Genomic DNA, 25,468 nt, shown 5'->3' on the forward strand with positions numbered 1-25,468 from the left:
ACAAAGCAGATTGGAAAATATTTGCGTCTGAGTCAGCCTTATAATCCAATTTTTGTTTGTATTGTGCTTGCTGGGATCCGTCACAGCCCCATTTATAAATCAACTTTAAAGTGTTCCACTCTTAATCTTTTAATGTTAATAAGACCTCTTCCAAGAATTCCGATAAGCGCCGAACGGTAATATATATTAAGGGTTGTAGCTGGGTTTCAGCGTAGGTGCTTGTTATCGTGAACGTTTCTGGGGGAGGATAATAGTTTTTTTGCTTCTTGTATTAAGCTATAACTATATTAAGATATTAAGCTTCATATTGTCCTCGAGTTAAGTCTGCATCTATAAACATTGTTAATGCTTGCATGGGGTTTAGACGCGAAGGATTTCTACATTTAGATGTATCGTAAACCTTTTTATATTTTGTTGCACAGATCGGAGAGCTCGTAATATCTTTGAGTACGTTTGAAACATTACGTTTTCCCGATTTACACAATTCAACTTGAGCTGCGTGAAGTATTACACCGTCTTCTAAATTAGAACGGAACTCTTCCGTTTTTCTTTATTTACTTCTTTCGCTGGATTCGCCAAACGATTTTCGAGGGCGACTTAGACGGTGTAGTGTTGAGCCTGGAATCTCAAATGAACCTTCCTGCCAAAGATGATTGTTTTTAAATAAACGTCTTCCTTTTTATGGGCTTTGACCCATTTTTGTTTTAACTCACGTTTAAAATGTACAAAATCCTTTTTCAATTTATTTAATTGGTTTTCAGTAAGGTCATCACGATTGAACGGATAATCTCTTAAGGAATTTAATTTTCCGTCCAAATTGCGTAAATTTTCATTTTTCATAACATCCAATATGTATTTACGAATCACTATCTTCACTCCAAAGGTACCCGCTGTGCCTGGAATAAACAGAGATTGTTTTTTTAGACTCGAATACTTTTTACGCAAATATAACTTTTTTGACCGTTACATTCAAAGTGCTACGGGTTAGCGCATCCGCGTTTTTCCGTGGCTAATTCTTTTACTATCTAAGTGCTTAAAGGTTGAAGTTATACAAATTACAAAAATTGCTGTATCTACCCAGATACTACAACAAATATTATTTTAAACAGAAATTTCTATGAAAAAATAGCACTATTTCAGACGTCATTTCTCGATTTCCAAAAGTATATGAAAAGAAAAACAAATTTGACTTTTATATTACATTTATGTTGTTACATACCTGTTTTCTCCGAATCAATTGATATTTTGCACTAGACAAACACAGAAAAGTTTAATTAACAAACTTAACGCTTCATTGGAATGTCCCATAACCACAGGTATTCATTGTAGAAGCTTTCTTTTAACTTTATTATTTTGACTTTTGATCGCGTAGATAATTAAAATACCTATATGTGCGTCGTTTCGAACCCAAAGGCGTGGTATTTTGAGCAAAGGCATCATTTTACCTCAAGATAATGCTTGTCCCTATGCGACTAATCGAAGATAAAGTATTCGAAGCTTGCTCCCCACTGTCCCTATCTAGCGCCAAGTGACAATGCCATATGTTCCTTCATTTGAAGAAACACAACGACGATGATGTTATCGATGAAGTTGTTGTCAAGACAGGCGGAAAAATTATTTGAAAATGAGAATCAACAGAAAAAATGTCTTAAATTTAATGAAAATTTGTTAAAAAATATATTGAAGTACAGGCTTTTAGGTAAAAATAAAATTACTTAACAATATCTGCTCGATTTTTAATTTTTAAAATGCACTCAAAAAACATTCCTCGTTAATTGTTTTATACAAATAAGAAGGTTTTTTTTAAACATTGTTTTAACCATAAAATATTTCTTCGAAAGTTGTTTAATTAATTTTTAGTTCAATATCATTTGGACAAGATTACAATAACACATTGATAAATATTTTCCCATTATAATAAATTATTTCCGTTTTTTTTTCGTCAAAATTGTACCCAAGCAATATTGAACGGCCAATCTTATAAAATCCTTCAGTTTTTATCGCTTATCACCAAAACATGATCACAGACCAGTTAGAATAGGCACTAATTAGTTTGAAAAAATAAATCAGTTCAACTGTGTCCCAAATACAATTAATTCATCTTTGTACGTCTAAAGTCTTGTCGTTTCTTCTTCGCCTAGCTTTCGAGAAGTAGAAACCGGCGCCTTGGTCTTTTCTTTGAGCCAATTGAGGTGTGAGAAAGTAAAAATGTGCTCCGTCGTCTCCTGGTAACTCATAAGATATAAAAGAACCGTCCCGGGGTTCACTAGAAGGTACTTCTATGGCTTTGATTATCTGAGAGTTACCTTTTTGAGGATTCCTCGATGAGTATCTCTCCATGCTTGGATACCTCGGGGTATTGTCAATGGGTAGGATTTCAGCGTCCGGATTGATGGTAGGTCTTGGATGAATGTAGTTCACCAGCGTGTCTCCTTCTAAAGATACGGGTTTTTGTTGGTAATTTGGACTTGGTTGTACGCGGGGAATTGGTGTTGTACTTGTCGGCAACTTCCTACCAAACATTGTAAAGTACGTTTTAGTTCTATCGTCAAAATAATTCACTTCAGGTTTAGTGTAATAGTTTTGGTATACCGGATTAGGTGTCACCTCGAATGAATATTCCGATACCGGTTTAGATGTTGCCATATCATTCACGTATCGCGTAACTTCTTGTTTACGAGTTGTACTAGGATAATACGGCCGCTGGGTGGTATGCTGGTACAAAACATTTTCTTGATATTTGGGTGTTATTATTTCTATAGCTTGCTGAATTTCTACTGTATATTCTGCTGGTATACGTTGGAATCGATCTTCTTTGTGTATTTGGGCTGATGGATAATTGGCAGCTTGGAAACTGAATTGATACACCGGCTTAGGTTCTGATCGCAAGGTACTACTAGTAGAAGGAGTAGTATAATAATTCTGTATCTGATTTTTCAATTTACTTATGTGAACGTTAAAAGTATCTCGATTCACGGGTTGCTGAATGAATCGGAATCTTGGTTTTTGCGTGTTGTAAGGTTTCGCTGTAACATACACATATTGAGGTCTTCTGTGTCTCGACGCAAGAGGTTTCGGTCTAACATAATAGGGTTCATTGTTTTCTTTGAACGTGTTAATTTTACGAGAGTTTTCGTCTTCATTTTCGTTGTAAAAATAATATTGTCGAGGTCGAGCGGTAGTTTTATATTTTCTACTTCTACTATAGTTTTCTTCGTCGTTGCTTTCTGTCGATTGGTATCTCGAAGGCGTTGTCGTAGTGACGCTTATTTTTTCAGTTTCTGGTGGACCATAATTTTTGAATGGTTTATTATTGGGTATTTCGTTTTCGTACGTAAATAATCTAGGTGGTGGAGGATTTACCGGTCTTAGAATAGTAACACCATTCTTTTTACCTTGCGTTATTTGGTGTCTAGATTTTTGAGGTGCGGTGTATACTTCTGGCACGATAGTTACCGATTTTATAGGAGGACGTGCAGTAGCCGTTTTCCTAACTTCGCTGAGGTACTGGTGATTTTTTATTGGATAGATTTTAACTGTTTTTGGAGACGAAGTAGCTTTTTTCGTTGTGGATTTTGAAATTGTTATTGTGACTTGAGTTGTCGTTGGCTTTCTGTATCGCTGAGGTTTTCTTGTAGGAGAACTAGTTGAGGAAGTGTCTTCTAAGGGCGCGAAGAAATTTGGAGGAGGAGGTAAAATAATCCCTGGTACCAACGGTCCGGGAGGAACGTTGGATGTATTATCTTTTGGATAATAAAAACTGTAAGGCGGAGGATAATAAATTGAAGGGTCGTCGTAATCTATGTAATCTGTTTGATTTCCTGGTGGTGGTAATATTACGGATCCTGGAGGTAAATAATTCAAAGAAGGCGGCAAGGTTCCGTTCAAGTGGAATGGGGGTAACGGCAACCCCCCTGGATACTCCCCCTGTGGAGGGTTGCTAGATATTGGCAACGCAGCTGACCAGGGAGTAGAGTTGGCCTTATTGGTATTGTGAGGTTCGTAGAACGACGGAGGTGGGGGATATCCTTCGGGTGATGGAATAGCATTGAGGGCATTTTCGTACGTTCCATTAATCGTTCTCGAAGAGTTTGTGCCCAGGATTTGGAGCGGCCCGTTTTCAAAGAGCTGGACAGGAAAGGGCGGCGGTACCTTTGGATTTTTCGGTATTTTCACCTGTGAAACAAAAAAGAATATTTCAAATATACAAACGCTTCATTTGGAATTATTAATGGACACTCTAGATAGAAGGCAGGCGCGGCCTGGGTAGAAAAAGATTTTCATGGTTGAAGAACCTTCGAGATTGGTTCCATGTACGTGATGCCGTAAAACTAATACGCATGACTGAAGATCGTGAGGAATTCCAAAGGATGTTTGCCAACCTTCATTAGAATGAAGCAGGCGCTGAGAGAAGAAGAAGAATGGACAAAATTTATGACAAAATAATGAGGAACGTTAAACATATTAATAGATGATATATTGAATACCTCCTCAACCAAAGAAAATAAAAGAAGTTACAGGCAGTGAAAATATCTAAGATTTACAGAAAAACTTGACATCTGGAATAATACACCAAAGAAATTCGGTATGACGACCAGAGGATTAACTGCTGGGTTGATAAGAAATAAATCTCATAAAAGACAAACAAAAATGTTTATGTAGCAATTTTTAGATCGATATTGACTTGAAGCTGCGAAATATGGACTTGATAGACAATGGAGTGCATTGCAAGCTGAAGAGATGAAATATGGATAGAATTCATTGAGCTATGACAGTTAAGTTGGTGGGGCAAGATTCAAGACTAGTGAAGAGCATATGGGACGCATAAATAAGAAAAAATTAAAAAAAGGGGACAACCTAAAGCGACTTCACTTTATATTCGAACAAGTTGAAGCAATTTTTAAAATGAAATTAAGCTAGAATTCTCAGAATTGGTCAAAGAACTGAATAAAATCTTAGGCGAATAAATCACAATCCGTTACTGGTATTTTTGTATTCAAAGCTTTTTAATAAAAACCCGATTTCAAGCATTATTTTAGAGAAATCTTTCTAATATCATGAACTTATAAATGAAGATTTGGAACTTGAAAGTTCGTAGGCTAGCATAAGAACAATATTTTTCAGTACGATTTGTCTTTAGCCTCAAAATAGCCATCAGTTTCGACAATCTCTTCATCGTCGCAAAATTTCTGTCCAGCTAGCATCTTCTTGAAAACAGGAAAAAGTCTTTGGAGTCAGATCTGAAAAAAACGGTGGACGTGGATGTTATTCGAAGCCTAATTTACTATCATTTTCATTAGTTTGTGACCCGGTGCATTTCTTTGATGAACCAGCACTTTCTTCTTCAAATCGCCCTTCAAACGCTCCATTAACGTTATGATTTTCCCCTTTTTAAGATTGTCGATGAATACCCATTCCAAAATTTCAATGCCATAACCTTGCCAACCACATTTTTTCACTCTTTGGAGTCTGTTGATCACGTGCAGTCCACTAGGCTGATTGTTGTGGACTGGAGTCTGTAGTGGAATGATAGAGCCACGTTCCTTCCATTGTCACACAAAAATTTCAGCTTCAAACATTGCTTGGAGCGGAAATCGTATTTGGTGCTCATTTAGCCTCATTTAAATTTAACAAAGCGTTTCTCAATGGTTGATTTTCCTGTGGCAAAGTCCGAATAATGTTTATCAAGCCAAGAATTAGCTTTAATTGTCTTTTTTGTCAACAGATGAAAGCTTACGAACTTTTCAGCCCACCTAATGAAGTGAGTTCAGCAATTTAAAAAAATATTTTTGGCACCAGATGACTCAAAATCGATTATTTTACATTTATATCTGTTAAAATTACGAACCTGGTGTAAGGGAGCTTTGTAATTGTCCAAAGGTGCCCAAGGTGATTCGCCTGTGTCTTTTCGATCATCGTAAGGTGGAAATACTCCACCTCTCAATACCAAGAGATGATTTTCCGCCAACCAAATATCGTTTTTATCCAAACCCCCTAGATTTTTAATATCGTCATTCGGTACCTCATGATTAATATCGTAACTCAATACTCCCAATTTTTTTGGAGGCTTACTAAATATCTCTTTTTGTATTAGAGCATATTTTCCGTCGGCTATTTGTTGAGATAACGTTTTGGGTTTATCATCATCCGCAGTTTTGTTTTTTGTTTTTTTATTAATTTTATCACCTGTCGCTTCGATTTTCATATACTCGGAATCGCCGGAGTCATCATCTGCAGTTTGTAAATGATTGTTGACGATAGGGTCTGTCGGTTTCAATTTTCGTTGATCCAAAGCCAAAGTTACCGTTGCAAACATCAGAATTAAAAGGAAACGGAATCGGCTCATCTAGAAAATCGAGAAATTCGATTCAAAGTTATGATTAGGTTATATTTTATATGCGAGGATACCTTCATAACAGTTTCCCTACAGTTCTTCCCGCGACACTCTATTCCAAAGGACACCGGCTTGATGACAAAGAGACTTTGAAAGATATCACTCAAAAGATTATTAAGAATTATGCCAGGATATGAAATTAGACTCGATCTTCAAAATTTCGAACATTGCATGGTGTTTCTCCCACCTGAAAAATATTTTTCATGTAGTGAAAAAGTTCTTTATGTAAAATTATGTAGAATTTATTGATATACGAGGTATGATGGAAAAATGTAGTATTTCTAGGGGGCTGATTTGTTAGTAGCACTTTATATACAATAATCGAATTCTTCGATAAATTCTGCGCAATTTTCATTCTACAAGGCTTAATTTATCTCTTCAAATAAGAGAAGATTGAGAACCTTGTTATGAGAAATGCCTGTAAGTCCGGTTCTGCTTTCTATTTCTGTGAATTTGATGTTTTTTGGAATACCTTTTGTCCGGTAATACTAAATATTCAAATACTTAAGGCCGCTTGACATAATGCAATACAACGTACAGTAAAAAGTAAAAGTAAACAAATTCCTAACCTCAAATTTTATCTAATATTTTGTACCTAGTTTAATAATGAAAATAACGAAGTTTTACGAAAGTCAGCCGGATCTGTTGAGTCAAAAAGTAACTAGATCGCAACTTCCATGCAATAAAAATGGCACCAAACCGATGATGTTGCAAGTTCGAGATCTTGCATGAAACAATCAGATGAATTTCATATGCGCATGCTTTTCATCAAGAAATATTGCGCTTTGCATTGCATTGCATCATGTCAAGTAGCCTTTAGTAGTTCTATGAATGTTCGAGGGCGTTGTTCCAATTATTGAAGATAATATTGTGTTTTCTCTTGACAAATTTGATTAGAAGATAGATAGATATCTTGAGAAATATGTAAACAACGAGATTTTTCTTTCAAACGTCTATTAGGTTGGTTCGAAAAATAATTTCAGTTGATAATTTAGTGTTTTATGAAAATTGGACTTAAAATGACGGTATAGTAAATTAACCATGCTGTCACAACTCTTCTTCTGTGATATCGCCTGTTTGGGACTGCTGTGCATACAGTTGCGTTTCTTAAATATTCAATATAAACCCCAGATATGTCAAAAGCTTCTCAATTCGTAAGAATTCTAATAACTGCATTAACTAACTAATAACTTGACACGATGAGTAATTTTTGACATATGTGTGAAATGTTTCGTTTTCATTGATTACTAATTCATATTTTAACTATTACTTGCAGTTCTTCGATTAATATATAGGTTTTCAATTTTATCTTATGCTTTGATTCACTGAAAATCAAATATAACATTTTTAAATTATGAAAGATATTTTACGTTTACATATTGCTTAAGATATCTCGGAAGAGAAACTTTGAACGCTTCTATTTAAATTTGTTAATCACAATATCTAAAATATATGAAACAATGCCTTCTAGCACTCACATGTATCAGAATAAAGGTTTTCTACTATATACTTTTGTCAATATTAACATCCCCAATGGCTTGCAATTGCAAGGAGAGACTGTAATCACTGACTAGTTTCGACGTTATCACGTCTTATCAGAGCAGTTTAACGCCCCTAATTGGGGTTGGAGACCCGAACTGAAGACAACGTCAAAGAGCGTCGCATTTGGTAGTTAAACATTTCCCAGCGAACGCTAATTAGCGCCATCCTCATTTCCAACTGCGAACCATTGGTCAGGTAGGAATCTAGCGTGGTCTCCGATAATATAGATTTCGATGGTAAATGAGGTGTGCAAAATGTATCAATATGAAGAATTTCTACTATTCACCTTTGAAATAATTTCGAAAATGTTTTCCGCCGTTCTTTAAAAGGGAAAACAACTACTTTCATGGCTAATGCCTCTACTAATATTGAATTACAGCCCCTCCTCACCTCATTTGGTCGTCTTCTGCGATGCTGGTCTTCGCAGGTCATACAGCCTCGTTCAAAGTTTGCTATTCAATATTCTACTGTTGATACCGAAGGCGCTAGTTCAGATTGTATATTGGTTGGGCTAACGCCTTTCAAATAAAAGTATCACACAAGATGACCAATTTTTCCTCGTATATCGTATTTTTGCTCTTACCTCGTACATTTGGAACTACGTTCAACGTTACTTGAACTATGTTGAAACGTTGTAATAATAGGCTTTCTATATTTTGTATATAAATAAACTTTTTATCTTGTTCCTCTCCAAAAATTATTGATTGCACCCAAATTTATTTTAATTTTGATATCCACAATGATTAATATTAGTCCTGTTTATTAAAAATGTTAATGGAGCTTTGATGGAAGCAACCTTATTAGATTTCTACACACCAACACGACAAAGTTGCGTCTTAAATGGGTGTGATTGTTGAGATTGTTCGTTCGGCACCTACCCTTAAAGAGAAAGGAATCATGACAAGGTTGTTCCCATCGATATTCTATTGTCTTATTTCGAGACATGTAGCAATCAACTTTTAGAGAAAAATAAAATTCTACCAATTATGTGACCTTTTCTATAAACGATCTTTTTGAAATAGACATTGTTTGTTAAAGCGAGTTTTTTCCTAGGAATTCGGAGTATAAATTATAGTATGTATTATATATATAGTATTATAGTAGTATATAATTATAGTATAGTATATAATCACGTAATTAGCGTAATAAAATATTTTACTATTTATTTTTATGATAAACTTTCTTCATGTTAGGTCGGTCATTTTTTAGTCAAAATATATCAAGATGAAGGATTTTGACTATTCACCTCTGAACTAATTTCGAAAATCAATATTTTGAAAATGTATTCCGCCGTTCTTCAAAGGGGAAAACAACTACTTTCCTGGCTAATGCCTCGACAAATGTTGAATTACATCTCTGAATCCTCTCCTCAATGGCTCGCAATTGGAAGGAGAGGATGTAACCACTGACTAGTTTCGACTTTGTTGCGTCTCATCAGAGCAGTTTAACACCCCTCGTTCGGGCTTGAAAATCGAACTGGAGACAACGTCAAAGAGCGTCGCATTTGGAGTTAAACATTTCCCAGTGAACGCTAAGTGGCGCCATCCTCATCTCCAACTGTGAACCATTGGTCAAAATGTATCACAATGAAGGATTTCTAGTATTTGTTAGTCGGAGTTTTTTTTTTTCAATTTAACGAGAAATTTCAGTTTGTTGCACGTGTTTTGGGACGTGCAAAGACAAGATATTCAATAGCCAGACCTCGTATATATAAACTCATGATAAAAGAAAATTAAAAATGGAAAGTTTTCTCTGTAAAAACATTTCTCTAGTTCGTCCAACCATGTAATGAACGTCTGTCTTGAACTTGGTTTATTTAATTCACTCACTTGAGAAATAGAAGGAAAAAAATTAGCACGTTGTTGGTACACGCCACCTTTCATTAATTTATCTTTATGTTTATGACGTACGTGGGTTGTATATTGCGAGTTTAAAATGTATGAAATTCAAATCTGAAATCAATTACTATACTATACACTTGATCCAAGTTTCACTCCCCAATAGTCCTTCCGATATAGAAATAACACCATATAAAAAGACATTTTCAAATATTATGTAATTTGATTTACTTCAATTCGCCACAATTTGAAATTTGTGTGATTGTGGATTCACTAACAAACAAACAACGAAGCAAAATAAAGAAAATAATGTAAATACGTGTCAATAGTAGGTGAATGTAAATGAATGTAACTGGGGGCCGTGGGGGGGGGGGGGTAGTAGTTGTCCCCCTAGAGATTAAATGTAGCTAGCCACAAAGCAACCAAAGTCCTAAGGCTGTTCAGCAATTGATTTCCTTACCTATTAATAAATTCCGCATTGGGATCATTTACTATAAGTCCTTTTGTAAGTTCAAACATATTCACGAGCAGTGCAAAAAGCACTTCCATAAGGTGGCATTGGAAGCTGCTAAATCTTTTTCCGAAGGTGTGCCTGTTGATTTGCAACTGAACAAATATTCCCAGCGAATTATTGAAGAAAATCGCAAAATCATAAAATCTATTATTTCCTGCGTTAAGTCACACGAATTAGCACTGAGAGGTAAACATTATGGTGAAGGCATTCTCTCTATTATACAGGCTGCGAATTAACTCTGGAGATTTGATTTTAAAGAAACATTGAGCAAGGGAAAAAGAATGCCAGCTACCGTTCATTGGATATTCAAAATGAAATTATTGGTATTTGAGGAAGCGTTATTAAGCTACTAAGAAGCAGCAGCATATAGAGTGCTAGCAGATGAAACAGATAATATTTCTGGCACTGAACAACGATTGGTATGCGATATTTTGATGAAAAAACACAGTCCAAGAAATGTTTGTCGGATTCATTGAGCTAAAAGATTTGGATGCGAAATCGATTGCACATAGCATAGATAACTTTTTAACAAAAGAAGATCTGAATATAAATAAATGCGTTGGTTTTGGTTTTGATGGTTGCTCAATGATGTCCAGAAAAGATGGAGAGTCTTACGCAAAAAGTACTCCAAATCCCTCTACTTCCATTGCTTGTCCCACAAACTGAATCTAGTTATCAATGATCTAAATTCACTTCCCGAAACTAGAAATGCCACTGGAACCACCAAAGATACTATAAACTTTTTTCTGGAATTAGTTTCTTTCGTATCTCCATATATTTCAATTTCGCGTTATCCCCATTCAATTCTCAATATCAATAACCTAGAAATGTTCCACTATCTCATTTTCGCCATCATGATCTCATTTGATTTTCTTTCAGTTAGTTTCTTCTCATACGAGCTTCGTTCTGTTATTTGGAACGCTTCTGGTGTTGAACGCCCACAAGCATTGGCCCAAAAATTCGTAAAAGCTGCGGAAATTGCGACGTTTTATTCCAAACAAAAGAATAAATGCTTATTGCAGCTGTTGGGCTCTTCCACATATGACTCGACTCACGGTAGCTGCTTCGACGAGATTTGGCTGAGAGGATTTGGTTTTGTTGAATCTCAAGAAATACCTGTCCTTCGCTGAGGGATAAAATCATATGTGGCAGCTTTCATATACGTCTCGGCATAAATTTTTAACAAGTTTATGTTAGACTCACCTGTATGTGAGCTTTTTTGTTTGTAACTCTTCTTTGTGGCTTATTACTTTTAGTATATCAAACCACTTTAATTGCGTAAGTTAGCCGAGAGAGTTAAGGCATTAACCTGCGGATTTGGTGGTCGTTGGTTCAAATCCCGTTCAGACTACAATAAAAAATTTTATTCTTGGAAATTATCACTGCAAATTTTCTCTTTACATCGAAACAAATTTTACAACTGTCTGCCCTCTGTTGGAGACTATACTACGAATTTTACATCCGTGCAGTATCTGTTGGAGATTTACAACACTAATGATTAGAACTTGAAGAAAAATTTTATTTAATAAATCGAACCAAAAAGAAGAAATTTTTTTTATAAGCTTGAAACAATAATGAATGTAAAATACTATTAATATTGTGAAAAAAGCGTGGGGTGGTTTGTTCAATATTTCTTGTGCATCGATTTTATTTTCAATATTGTTTTAATCTTATTTTAAAAACTTTTCAGTTTTATATGGTTTAAAAGTTTGTTTTTTAAACTATATTCATTATTATTTGCTACTATAGCTAAATCGTCCGCGTACGCTATTACTTGCCTATTTTATTGACATTTTCTGTTAGATAAAAGAGAGCTAAGATAACACTGGTCGACAAAAAAATTTTATAGATACAATTTTAAAAGTTTATAAATAGAAATTTTATAATAGATAGATAGATAGATAGATAGATATTGTGATAAAATATATACAAATACGAGAATATGAAAAAAATAATTGTAACAGCTAAGGTTTTTATGTTATATATTCATTGGTAAAAAAATTAATATTTATTAAAAAAATAATTTCACGTTTCTTAAATCTTATAAATTGAAAATATTTGCACTTAATTAACTAACTGTTGGTAGTTTCAATCCATATTGTTGCCCAAAAGTCCCCTCACTACACTAACAAATGCCTTCCATGATCTAAGTTCCTGCCTGGCGAGTTTTTTTTGCAAAATTGTCGTCGTCCAGCAATTTTCCCCTTCATACTTTCCTGCTAATGCAACCAGGGATAATTAAGCTATTGAAAAGTGGTACCAGTTAGGGCTTAACAAATATTTTTTCTATTATTGGACGGGAATTTCCATTTTAAAAATAAAGTTTTAGTAGTAATTACTGTTTTAATAATGCTGCTAGTCTATTGTCTTGTCTCACCCCTTCATTTATTTTTTGTGTCATCATAGTCACTTTTTTAGTGGATACTTACAAGAATGATAAACAGTATTTATACGAATCATATTTCGAAATAAATCATTAATGTTACATTTTTTTACTCTGTATCATACGATAAAAGGGATGATAATTATATTTATTACATAAATCATAAACATTGTTGAAATCTTTACTTGGTTCATTAAGATAGTCGACATAAGCGAATACGTATTTACACAACTATTATCAAATTGTGTGGAAATGGACGAAATGTGCGTATTTCAGGAAACTACACGATCAAATTACATTTACGTGACTGAACAACTAGAACATAATGTGGTTTCTTTTCGAAATACTCAACGACCACTCCCAGTTGGAAGGTGGTAATTATAACAAATAATGTTTCGAATGTGCACTGATAACTGTTGGTCTACACACTTACTTGTTTGAATAGAAAATATTTTATATACAATAATAATGTAAATTGTCTTAAATGGCAACGCTGTTATATTCAATTTTCTTCCCTACCAATTACAAAAAATAACTAAGTTATTATTCCGTCTATGAAAATATTTTAGTTGAAAAGATCGTATTCGAAAACCCAAGCGTAGAAATTTTCATGATTTTACTTTGAGTATTTTGCCATATACAAATAGTTTTATCTTGTAGTGGGAGTTATGGAAACGCTTCTAGTAACCCGACACCGCTAGACTGCTGAATTGCAATCCCACGGATACTTTTCATGAAAATTTTAATGTCATAATTAGATATTTTTTAGCTTTCGAGTTGTAAGGTCTCACTTTTAGTTTGTAGAAATAAAAAATTATTTTTAAAAAGTAGTTTTAATAAACTACAAATTTAATTTGGGACAACCTGTATATAGAAAAAAATATTAACGACGAATCGGTACTTATTCGTTATACCACCACCACGGAAATTGCGTATGAATAATAAAAGTGTCTGGATGGCGTGGAAGACTATTTTACATAAAAAATGACTAGGTTAGGTTGGTAGATGCGGAGAGAGTGAAAAATAATTTTATTTTTTTGGAAATTTTTTTTTCAAAATTTTGTAATTGTGAAAAATATTATATACTTTTATTTACATATGTTTCATAAATAAATTTTATGATTTTCACGTGATATTTTTTGGGATTATGTATGTAGAATTTTTTGAAAATATAAATTTTTTTTTGCGTTTTCCACTTTAATTTTAATTGCTTTTAAAACACTGTATTTGTCGTTATTATTATTATTATTATTATTATTATTATTATTATTATTATTAATATTTTGGTGGTGGTATCCAATGTTGCTGCATGAAATATTTTTAGCGGCGGGTCCGATTTCCATGTAATCAATACATTCTATCATTGAAAACGGTTTTTTGGTATGTTTGATTCTATAATTTCATCAATATTCTCGTCAGTATTACAAACAAGTCGTAACATTTTCGAATATTTAATATTTGAAACGAAATCGAAATAAATCAATATGTATCCGTGATAAAGTGAAACCAGTCCACTTCAAATTAACCGATTTCATTGGATTTCTAAACAATTTTCACTTAAAGCTGATGTGTTATATTAAAGTTTACTAAATTATTACCATTCATTAAAGAAATCACGAGCTGTAAATACTTTCATTGTTATGATTTTACTACTGACACTTTATTGTGTTTTGTTGAAAATGTGTACAATACTTGATTTTTATTTTTCTAATTCCGTTATAATATTCATGTTTTTTTTTCATTCATTTGCATTTATAAAGAATGTAATTTCTGAATCGGTCAAAAAGCGTGAAAAAAATCTATATAATAATTAAATCTATTGATCCTCTTGATATTATCAAATATTCCAACTATTTTTTTTACCAATCATTTATTGTCATCCAAAGCGATAAAGTGTGCGACACTTCAAGTTAATGTTTTGCAGGAAATCGCTAAAAAAGAAACCGACCATTGAAAAGCATACAGTCTATTTGTTTTAGAAAAATTATTTTCTATTTAATTTCTATTTTATTTAAAAAAACTTGTAATTCACCGGTTTGTAGAGCTTACACATGTAGGAGCTCCTAGACTTGAACGACGAGGCTTAGCTTGTGCTAACACTGGAAAACCTGACCATTTTATAGTCAGCCAGGCTTGGCAGAACTCTGAATAACTATACAGGGTATCCTACGACGAGTTAAAACTATCTGTATATGGCGAAATACTTTTAGTAAAATCATGAAAATTTCTACGTTTGGGTTTTCGGTACTACCGGAAGTCGACTGTACCTTTCAAAGAGAAAAACCACTTTCAGATTGAAAATATTTGTTTACCATATATTTAAACCCGGTAAAGTAATTAGGTTTCGATGATTTTTTTCGTTCAACCACAGAAAAGCTTTTAAAATTTTAGTACTGTGATTATGCTCCAACATTTATAGGGGCTATACCACATCACACAGTATTTTGAATCGTTTAAAAACATTACAATATAAAAAAATATATAGAAACCCTAGATACTGATACTGAATTTGGATGGGTACGTGTAAAGAACAAAGGTTTGGTAATCAGAAGATATCGCTGTATTGGTAGAAAAATGACACAAGTCAAAATTAGTAAATGTTCAGTAAGGCGGTTGGAAAATTCGAAAGTAAACACAGCATCTAACAAGTTATAAAAAATATTTCATTCAACACTTTTCATGTTATAACTTGAACTAATAATGCATTATTTATTACGGATTAATGTTTAATAGGAATATTTAAAGTACACGACACTTTTTCATAAAAATTACTCATTACTTAACTACATTTCTGAAATCTACGTAAAATTTTAATATTTTAGTATTTTTAGTATTTTGACTGAAAACTTTTTTCTAAAAATGCATACTCTGTATATACTGCAAAATACTTAATAGTAAAATTATGAAACTTTCTACGTTTGGGTTTTCGGATACGATCTTTTTAATCAAAATATTTTCAAAGATGGCCTACTTCCGGTTTTAGCGGAAGTCCACTGTAACTTTGTTATTTTAAATTGAACATCCTGTATATTAATACATTTTTGAAATCTACGTAAAATTTTAGTATACTTTTGTCTATAAATTTTTTTCGAAAAATGCATACTTTTTGAGTTATTAATTTTTTTGTAATAAATTTGACCGTTGCAGACTCTTATAAATTGTTTTTTTACGACGATACCCTTAAATATATAAAAATGGTTTCTGTTAGGTTGCTTTTAGCAAGATCAGACGTATTTGAATTTTTCATTTTATACAGGGTGTGTATAAAAATTGTTAAAAGTTTAACTTCATAAATATCAAATTTCTTTATTCTTTTAAACTGTCATTAATGAATTGTTGATACTTTCGAAAATCGTTAAAAAGGCTCGTTCTCAATTTAATAACGAAGATTATGTAAACAGCAGCAAATAAAGTACATGTTCTCGTAACAACTTTGATACATTCACCATGTTTTAAAAGCAAATTTACATAATCTTCATGATTTTACTATATATACTGCCATATACTGATAGTTTTAACTCTCCCTGTACACCCTGTATAAAGTTTTGTTCTAATATCTTATCCACAAAAGATATTTGAACATTAAAAGTAATAATTTTTTATGAATAAAATTCTTTTATGCATAAAAGACAATAAAAATTGTATCATTTCTTTATAAGTTTAATTATTTAACTAATATTTTCATGTACATTAATTAGTGCATAAGTGCATTGATAGAAATTTGTCATACAACTATAATTTTATTTACAACATATTAAAAATCTATTTTAACAAGCAACAAGCCTGGCCCAGGGATGCCAACCAGTCTTGGGTTTACCTAGACAACCAGGCCTGGTCGAGGCTTGCAAACCAAGCAAGGTACATTATTATCATCTCTGAGGTTCGCCAAGCCTGGACCAGATTTGCAAACTAGCCTGGGACCTATCTAAGCAACCAGCCTGACCCAGGGATGCAGACAAGTCTTGGGTTTATCTAGGCAACCGGGCCTGGTCTAGGCTTGCAAACCAAGCTAGGGACATTGTTATCATCCTAGAGTACCACCAAGTCTAGGCCAATAACGGCTTCCAAGCTAGTACCAGAGTTGTACATATTTGACCTAAGTCTGGGCCTATACTGGGCCCATCGTAAAATCCTATATGGGTAAAGCGGTTGTTTATGGTTAAAATGAAAAAAAAGTAAAAAAGCACTAAAGAAAAGGCATAAAGACAAGTTTATTTCACGCTCTACACGCTACACAGTTGATTAGTGCACACACCACACGCCTTTGATTTTGGCATAACAGCACAAGAACTGATTCGACTTTAATCGGTAATTCGGTTTGTCTTAATTTAGAAGTGGTTTTCTATAATTATTATAGTTAAGATGGAAAGTGAAGATTCCGAGTTTGAAATTTGTACTCCTGAAGAAATCATAGAAAAAGCAAATGTGGCAAAATTCAATTTGTTGCTGGAAAATTCTAAAGAAAACTATCTAAAAGAATATAACACTTTTATAAAATGATAATTTCTACAGCTTTACAGAACGCGTGCTATTAGCTTATTTTGAAGAAAGGTCTAAAAAAATTCAATCCACTCCAGCTATTCTAAACTAAAATCCAAACATAATTATATAATGTGGATTTAAATAAATATGCTAAATTAATAGTAGTTTTCTACGTCCGTTATAATGTTTTTTCTAATCATTTGCATTCATAAAGAATGTCATTTTTGAATCGGTCAATAAAATCCGTTTTGTGTCTAATAAAAGGAGTTATTAGTGATGGAGAGTAATAGTGAAGAAAGTTTAAACTCTACACCAGAAGATGTTGTTGAATCGGCAACTGCAGCGACTATAAATCTTCTCCCTGAGAAGTCCAGGTAACAGTATTTAAAGGAATATAATTCTTTTATGGAGTGGCCCACTAAAAAAAGCATAAATAGCTTCACACAAAGAGTGCTACTAGCTTACTTTGAAATTGATTCCAAAATGTGGAAATCTACAACACTTTGATCGAGTTATTCAAAACTGAAAAGCATCCTAATGGTAAATAACGACGTAGACATCGGTATATACTTGAAACTCATTTAATATTTGGAAAATAAATCAGTTGGAAAAAAATCTAAAACATTTGCCCCTGAAGAAATTAGTAAGTTTCTGTTGCAAGATCCAGATGCATAAGGTATGACAGCAAAAAAATTTAATGTAAGCTTGGACATTATTTGTAACATCTTTCAGGTTTCTTCAATATTCGGAATCACAGGAGCTTTGCGGAGGGAGGAATTATATAATGATATTAATAATACTGAAAATGTTTTAATCATCACAGTACCTGATACAAAATTCAAGTTCAACATCGATTTTACTGTTATTGGTGAAATATCAAACAATAGATTAAACTTTATAAACATTTATAAAAAATATAAAAACCAACGACCCAAAAATGTAAAACAGATCATTTCTTTTTGCAGTATAGAAATGGTGAATTCAAAACCCAAGTTGTAGGTATCAATACCTTTCAAAAATTCCCTCGGAATGTATTTGAATCTATCTAATCCAAAAAAACTACGCTGGGCATACATTTCGACGCTATTTAGTTGATTCCGGTGGTGATATCGTCGGCACCATGTTAAAATAACGAGTTCGATGGTTTCTCGTAGTAATAAAAAAGGGCTACCTACTGGTAAAATGATGAATCTGTTAGATGGTCGTAAGCCAATGTCATTTTTACGAATTCACAGCTTTACTCGATGAATTTATGCAAAATTTATGAATATGATATTCAACAGTTTACACAGTTAAACAAATAAAAAAACTTCCCAAACATTATTATAATCTAAACTAGCGAAAATGACAGATTTTGAGGCTAAAGCAAAAAATAAACCTTACGATGTGACTAGGCTCTAGCATGATGATTTTTTAAATTTTAATCCTTACGAAGCCAAATTTGTTCCAGAAACCACTGAGAAAAGAAAAACCCAAAAAGTTTCAATTCTTGTCTGTGGTTTCAATACCGGAAATCTGAATTGAATCAAATTTTTGTCAAAAGTAATTTTGATGACATTGATTTCCATGTTTTGATCCGAGGGAAAAATTCATTACTCCCAATGATAGCCTTCCTGAACCTTTTATGCCATACGATGGTCAGATTTGTTTATCGGAGGTGAAAAAAAAAAGAAAGATTTATTGCAAATATGCAATCAAAGGCTGGTTCCCAGGGCATACAGGTCTTTTTATGAGCAGCTTCCGAGTTTCAAATCAACTCGCGATTCTCTGGCAGAACCCGATAATACCGAAATTGAACAGCAAATTTTTTTTTTATGTATTATGTGTTTTTGATTAATCGTTTGTAAAATGTAACTAAATTATTTACCTGATTATTATTTATATTATATTTTTAAGGATTTATTGCCTTGTCTTGTGTTCAATAAAAGTTTTTCTTAGTTTTTTTTATCTTTTCATCCATTATTGTTAATTTTATGGCAATTTTGTATCCTAGATGAATGTAAAGTATAGAAAATGGAAGCCATGAAACTTCATAGCAAACTATCGAATATTCTCTAAAATTTCATATTCGATACTTTACCTTCAATTCAGTGACTTTCGAAATTTAAAATAACCAAACGCGCCAGGTGGGAAAAAATTATATTTAGTGTTTTGGCTCTCCTGGTAAGTGCCGATTTTCACATTCGTAATTTTAGCATGGTGCCGACGATATAATTCAACTGAAGAAACACGGTGGGTGGAAATCCAACACAGTTGTGGAGGGTTCCGTAGAAGACACAATAAGAAACAAAATGAATTCCGTAGTAAAAATTTTAACTAGAACAACTAATTCGACTTGAAGCAACATTATAAATGTTCACGATCCTACCAATACAACTATAGACGATGTTATTTCTTTGAACTCGTTAAATGCAAGTACCAACTTCTTCTTCATTTCAAATTGATAATGCTCACAGTTGGATCAAGGTTAAAGAGATGGAAAAGACTATCGGTAAATCAAAATACCTCCTTTTTCATATACTGAGGATTATGCATGCGTGAGTAATCAGTGCGATGGATGCCGCATTTAAATCAAAAGCGCGATGAAAAAGAAGATTTTTCGCTTCGATTCATAACTGCAGTGAAACCTGGATCACCACGTATTTATAGAACAAAGTGCTTTTCCCCAGCGTTTCCCACAGTTGTACTTTTGATATTACTATCACAAAATAAAAATTGATAAAAGTTTTGTTGAATTGTTTCAAGTCTACGGACGTAGAAAAATTTTTGTATGAAACTCGTGAGTAAATTAACGTTTTTTTTTATTAGTAGGAATTGCCAAACCGTCCTACTCGTGAAAAAAAGCATCACCCTACTCACTTGTTGCATAAATAACTATTTTTTTACTTTATTTTGATGTAAATTTCGTAATATATCGGTAAGTTATGTGGTAATTCTTAATGAAGGCTTCAACCTAATTTCGCTATAATTTGTTTAGTTTGGACAATTGGACGAAAGTGTTTTGTTTGAACAGGTTCGCACGTTTATGTTGTGAATGGCGTATTACAATTTTAATTCAGATGTTTTACAAGCAGCGATTCATTTTAATTGTTGGATGTCTATGTAATAGTGTATAAATATTGTAAAAAAATTCATGGTACAACAAGTTCGAAAGTAAATAACTTGATATGAAGCTATGACTTAAAAATACACTATATCATCATGTACTGTTTGCTATTAATAAGCAAAAAAATTTTGTTCATTTATATATCGTGATCATGATCAAGTTGTCTAGAGGTGCATCTCTCGTTCTCTATCGAATGATATTCAAAAATCGAATCTTTTGGATTTACACGGTGCTAAAACATAATCGACAATACATAGTAATTACTTTACATTTAACGTCTTACAAAGATATAATTGATAGATAGACACGTTTTAGTTTGCAATCTACTGTGTGTTACAGTCTATGTTTTGGTTGGTTTTTCTTCTAGAAGCGTAGCGGTGGATCCAGTTTCATCCACAGTTAAGAATCAACGATTTGCGAATGCGCTCTTGATTAAAAATGATAATAACGTTCTCATTTCACAAGTTGGAAGTTGAAAATATATTGAATCTACAATTACCAATGAAAAATTAAGCAAAAAAGTTAATAACGCTCTTAAAAGAACCGATTTTAACGGTAAATAGCCTTTTAATGCAAATATGTCGCTAATTAATGTGAAATAATGGGAAAATCTACATAACCTCAAAATTACTTAACAACAAACTAAAACGTGTCTATCTATCAATTATATATTTTTAAGACGTTTCCGTTAAATGTAAAAAAACTGTATTGTCGATTATGTTCTAACACCGTGTAAAGGCAACTCCATGACGTACACTTGGATTCACATTCACCCCTGAACATATTAAAAAAAATTCCTGTTCCCGTACGTTTTGAAAAAAAAAACGGATATTATCCTTCGTGAGAAACGCATATTTTTTTTATTTTATTGTTTATTTTTAATCTTGGACTGAGTTTTTTTCGTATGACTCTGACATGATTTTTTCCTCTACGGAATTTCATTTGGATTGTTTTCAAATGGTGTTGCTCCGCATTTGTCAATGAACTACGTATATATATTTTAATTTAAATTATAAATGTCTTCTTTTCAACAACCTCCAGCAATGACAATTAATGCGATAACTTTCAACAGTAAATAGTCTTTTTCTGGAGCGTTTCAACTTCTTGCTTTGTTAGCACCTCCGACTGGTTTGGATGGTAGTCTAAACTTTATTTCTTATTCCATCAAACCCTCATAGAACTGATTATGAAAAATGTTAACTTAGTGCGATGTTAACATAAGTATTCGTTGTCGATGGGCGCAGTTTGTTCCAGTACATCCGAAAATTCTTAGGTTTGATTACCACGTTATCGCGGTTGACTTTTTTTTGGTTCATTTTAATTTGATTTCTATCAATTTTATGTCACCGCAGTATCCAAAATATCAGATTCAAGATTCATTTCCTGCTGTTGGTTTTATTTTGTATATGAGAAAATTTCAAATAGCTATGTACTATAATTGGGGATAATTATCATCTATTCTTCTATCCCTATTATTAAATATTCTTAGTTTCATTATATTCTTACAAAATAGATATAGCGTAGTTATTCATTATTTTTACAACTATAGTGTTAAGTAGTGCGTTAAGTGCACAATTTGATAAATCTTATAATTGTAGTTTTCGGAACATATCGATTCTCGAGGAACTTTTTAAATTATTCGGCGGTATGTTTTTGTTTTGGACAAAAAGGAAAGTCAGCGACGATTCACTGAATGAGAACACAAATCATGCAAAATCAATTTCTGTCCCAGATTTTTAGAGTATAACAACATTCGATAAATTGCTAACGTTAATAACATATAGGTTTGAATATGTTGGATAAAAATATTTCATTTTCAGTCTTTTTTGTGTTCTAAAAGTTGTGTCAAAATGACGTTTCGGTGTTGTTGAATGACATCGGTAAAAACAGTTTTTAACGGCTCTCTAGGTTTTTGTTTAATAAATAATTCAAACTATGTACTACGGTTTCAAGGAAACACCTCTTGTATGGTTTAAGTCATACTAAGCCATACTTGTAAATATTGATACAACGATGTCTACTTGCAAGTCAATAGAATATGGAGTGCCCCAAGGCTCAGTACTAGGCCCTATTTTGTTTCTTCTGTTTATAAACGATATCTAGACACTTCTTTAAAAGATTAAAAATTCAGAGTCTTCCTTATTTATCTATGAATCCGTTTGCCTAATTCGTAAACACGCTTCTCCGATTTCAGAAAGAACATTCCACGATCTTTACCTACCTACTCCACGTTCAGAATTAGTTAAACGTTCCATATATGAATTTTTTCCGCATTCCGCAATAATTTGAGGGCATATTTACTGTACTCTGTAAACGACTTCTATTCTTATAATAATATTTAATTCTAGACATGCTGTATACTGCTTTAATTTTTGCTTTGGACTTATTTACTAATTATTACCTATACTACTACCTATATTACTATACTTATAAATTAGTTACTCATTATGATTTTATTCTGTATATTGAAATTTTATTTCATTTGTTTTATCTTTATCTAGATATTCAACAACAACAACAACAATATCATATTTTTTTAACATTCTTCTCATAATAATTATTTTTGTTGCAGGTTAGTTCCCCATTCAAGACGCTCGTAGTAAGTTCAATAAACTTTTGTTAGGTTAAGTTGCATCTCTCGGTTTGTCACTAAACCATTCGCGGACGAAGGATCCTATCTCCGAATCGCAGTCCGCCAAGTACCTCTTTCGGTAGATTAAATAAATAATAGTCGCATGGCGACAAATCGGGACTAAACGGAGGGTGTTCTAGAATTTTATAGTGTATGAATTTCTGCACAAAAAGTCTTAGCACTCATCATCATGAACTATTTGCTCAATACTACCTATGGTAATGCGCCCAATTTTTCAACCGTATTGACTTGGTACTCCAAAATGAGTTTTTCTATAGCGCTGACGTTCTCATCTCTAACACTTGTTCTGGGGCGCGCATGTGGTAAGTTTGCCATAACTTTTCGACCTTTTCGGAAAGCACTATTACCCCGATTTGCTCAAATTTTTGATAAATTTTACATTGTCTCTGACCAAACAACGAATAATGAATTGCGCAATAGACACTGGTAAACGAAGCACTTAAATTTTCCGCGCGCTTATTCAAAAATTTTTCTATATGCCAGAAATAAGGTGAGAAAACTGCTCTGGAGAAGGCTGGATGAATGCAGTTCTTGACTAAGTCCGGAGATTGATGGTATGGTAATCGTAATTCAGTAGTGTTCTTTAAATTTTTCGCCCTGCATAAAACGCTGGCTGTGCGATGGGTGCCGCGTTCGTTCTCTGCGGATATCAACCACAACACTTGTGTTTGACGTTGTTTAAACGTAATCTGAAGAAGTTTCTGCGTCGTTTCGTGACGGTTGACAAAACATGGGTCCACTGTTAGACACCAGAAACCAAGAAATGATCAACCGGCGAACATGCTCCACAAAAGGCAAAGACTGACCATCACCGAAGAGATTATAGCCTAACCTAAAATATTACAAAAATTTGTTTTTCTGTTGTTTTTGGCTCTACTGATTTGTTTCGAGAAGTTTTTAAGGCGTTTGGCAAGTCGCATTTCTTAATTACCATACTTTGTATATATAGTTTTCCAATAAGGACTTGACAACTTTTTTGCAAAATAAAATGAAAACCATTTGAGATATTCCAAAAATTTTATATTATCGGGTTAAAGTATATTCAAAACATATAGCCACCGTGGTCACGTTTGCGCGGTTGATTCGTTGGACCCAATTTTCCATGACTCGGTCACACATTTCGGCCGAAACGGCTGCTATTTCTCGTTTAATGTTCGCTTTGAGCTTTTCCAACGTCATCGGCTTATTAGCATAGACCAATGATTTGACGTAGCCCCAAAGAAAAAAATCTAGAGGCGTTAAATCGCACGAACGAGGCGGCCAATCGACCGGTCCATTTCTTGAAATAACACGCTCATCGAACTTATTCTTCAATAAATCGATTATAACGTGTGCTGTGTGGTTTGTGGCGCCGTCTTGTTGAAACCACATGTTCAAATATTATAATTCGGGCCAAAAATAATCGATAATCATGGCGCGATAACCATCACCATTCACAATAACCACACCAAACAGTTTCTTTTGTGGATGAAGTGGTTTTTCATTAAGAACATGTGGATTTTCACCGTCACATTTCGTTTATTGACAAACCCATTGAGCCAGAAATGACCTTCGTCATTGAAGATGATTTTACCATGAAATTGATCATCTTGACGCAATCGGAGAACGTACGTCGCTTCGACTGGTCCATCGGCTTCAATCTTGAGTGAGGCTGAACTTGTATGGTTTTAAAGTAAGATCCTTACGCAAAATTCGCCATATAGTGGTCTTGGCGATGCCCAACGCAGTGGAATTGAATGATTTGGATCATTTGCTAAGGACGTTTCAACGGCAGCGATATTTTCGTCTCTTCGACCAACCCGTAGTCTCACTGACGCGGCAACATCACACAACGATTATATAGACTCAAACTTTTTCACTGAACTTGTTACTTGGTCGAGAATTACGACCGCAAATCGGATTTACGCTCTTTAAGTAGCGGCCACTGACTCCAACTTTCTGTAGTAAATTTCTAAAATTTGCAGACGTTGTTCTTTCGTGTACTTCACCATAATGAAAAGTTTATGTCTACTGAATAAACGGATAGTGACAGATCGATGTTAAGTGAAAAGGTGCGTTCACAAACTAAATTCAAAATTGTCGAATCCCTATTGGAAAATCACGCATTTGTCAAATGTAATATAAAATAATAGGTGTTCGCGTAAAGTCGTGACCGAATTTATTATTAAATTATTTAAAAAATGTAAAGAATAGTGAAATGTCGCCAATTTTGATGAGAATATCAACACTTTCCCATATTGTATTCAAAATTACCATTGTTGCAGATGGAAGTGGGTCAAATAACACACTCGTTCACAATTACCTGGGATTTTAATAATTATTTTTTACTTTAAACTTGAAAAAGATGCAACTCGTTTTATTTAAACAATTAAAATATTTCAAGAAAACGCCTAAATGTACAAGGTTTCTGTAAAAACTATCAACATATCGGATGAAGTGGATGAAATAAATATGACATTGAGAGAATCTATTTTGGTGCTGTATAAATTTGTGTTTGGTTCAATTTTGGAAAATATTAAATTGTAAAATTTTTATTCGGTAAAAAAAAAATTAAAA

General features: G+C 33.3%; 2 protein-coding genes across 2 annotated transcripts in view; one reads left to right on the forward strand and one right to left on the reverse strand.

Moving 5' to 3' along the window:
- Positions 1 to 25,468, forward strand: part of LOC130903929 (N-alpha-acetyltransferase 16, NatA auxiliary subunit) — a 156,919-nt gene that overhangs the window by 31,536 nt on the left and 99,915 nt on the right. The gene's annotated exons all lie outside the window — the stretch shown is intronic.
- Positions 1,640 to 25,468, reverse strand: part of LOC130903930 (uncharacterized) — a 36,122-nt gene continuing 12,293 nt past the window's right edge. Inside the window, exons 2-4 of the mRNA XM_057816325.1 lie at positions 6,409 to 6,581; positions 5,849 to 6,346; positions 1,640 to 4,176 (exon numbers count right to left, since the gene is read on the reverse strand). Of these exons, the coding sequence (XP_057672308.1) occupies positions 2,098 to 4,176; positions 5,849 to 6,346; positions 6,409 to 6,414 (2,583 nt within the window). The 5' untranslated portion in view covers positions 6,415 to 6,581 and the 3' untranslated portion in view covers positions 1,640 to 2,097. The remainder of the gene's footprint in view (positions 4,177 to 5,848; positions 6,347 to 6,408; positions 6,582 to 25,468) is intronic.

This window comes from Diorhabda carinulata, chromosome 2 (genome assembly GCF_026250575.1).
Source record: "Diorhabda carinulata isolate Delta chromosome 2, icDioCari1.1, whole genome shotgun sequence".
NCBI classification, from domain to species: domain Eukaryota; kingdom Metazoa; phylum Arthropoda; class Insecta; order Coleoptera; family Chrysomelidae; genus Diorhabda; species Diorhabda carinulata.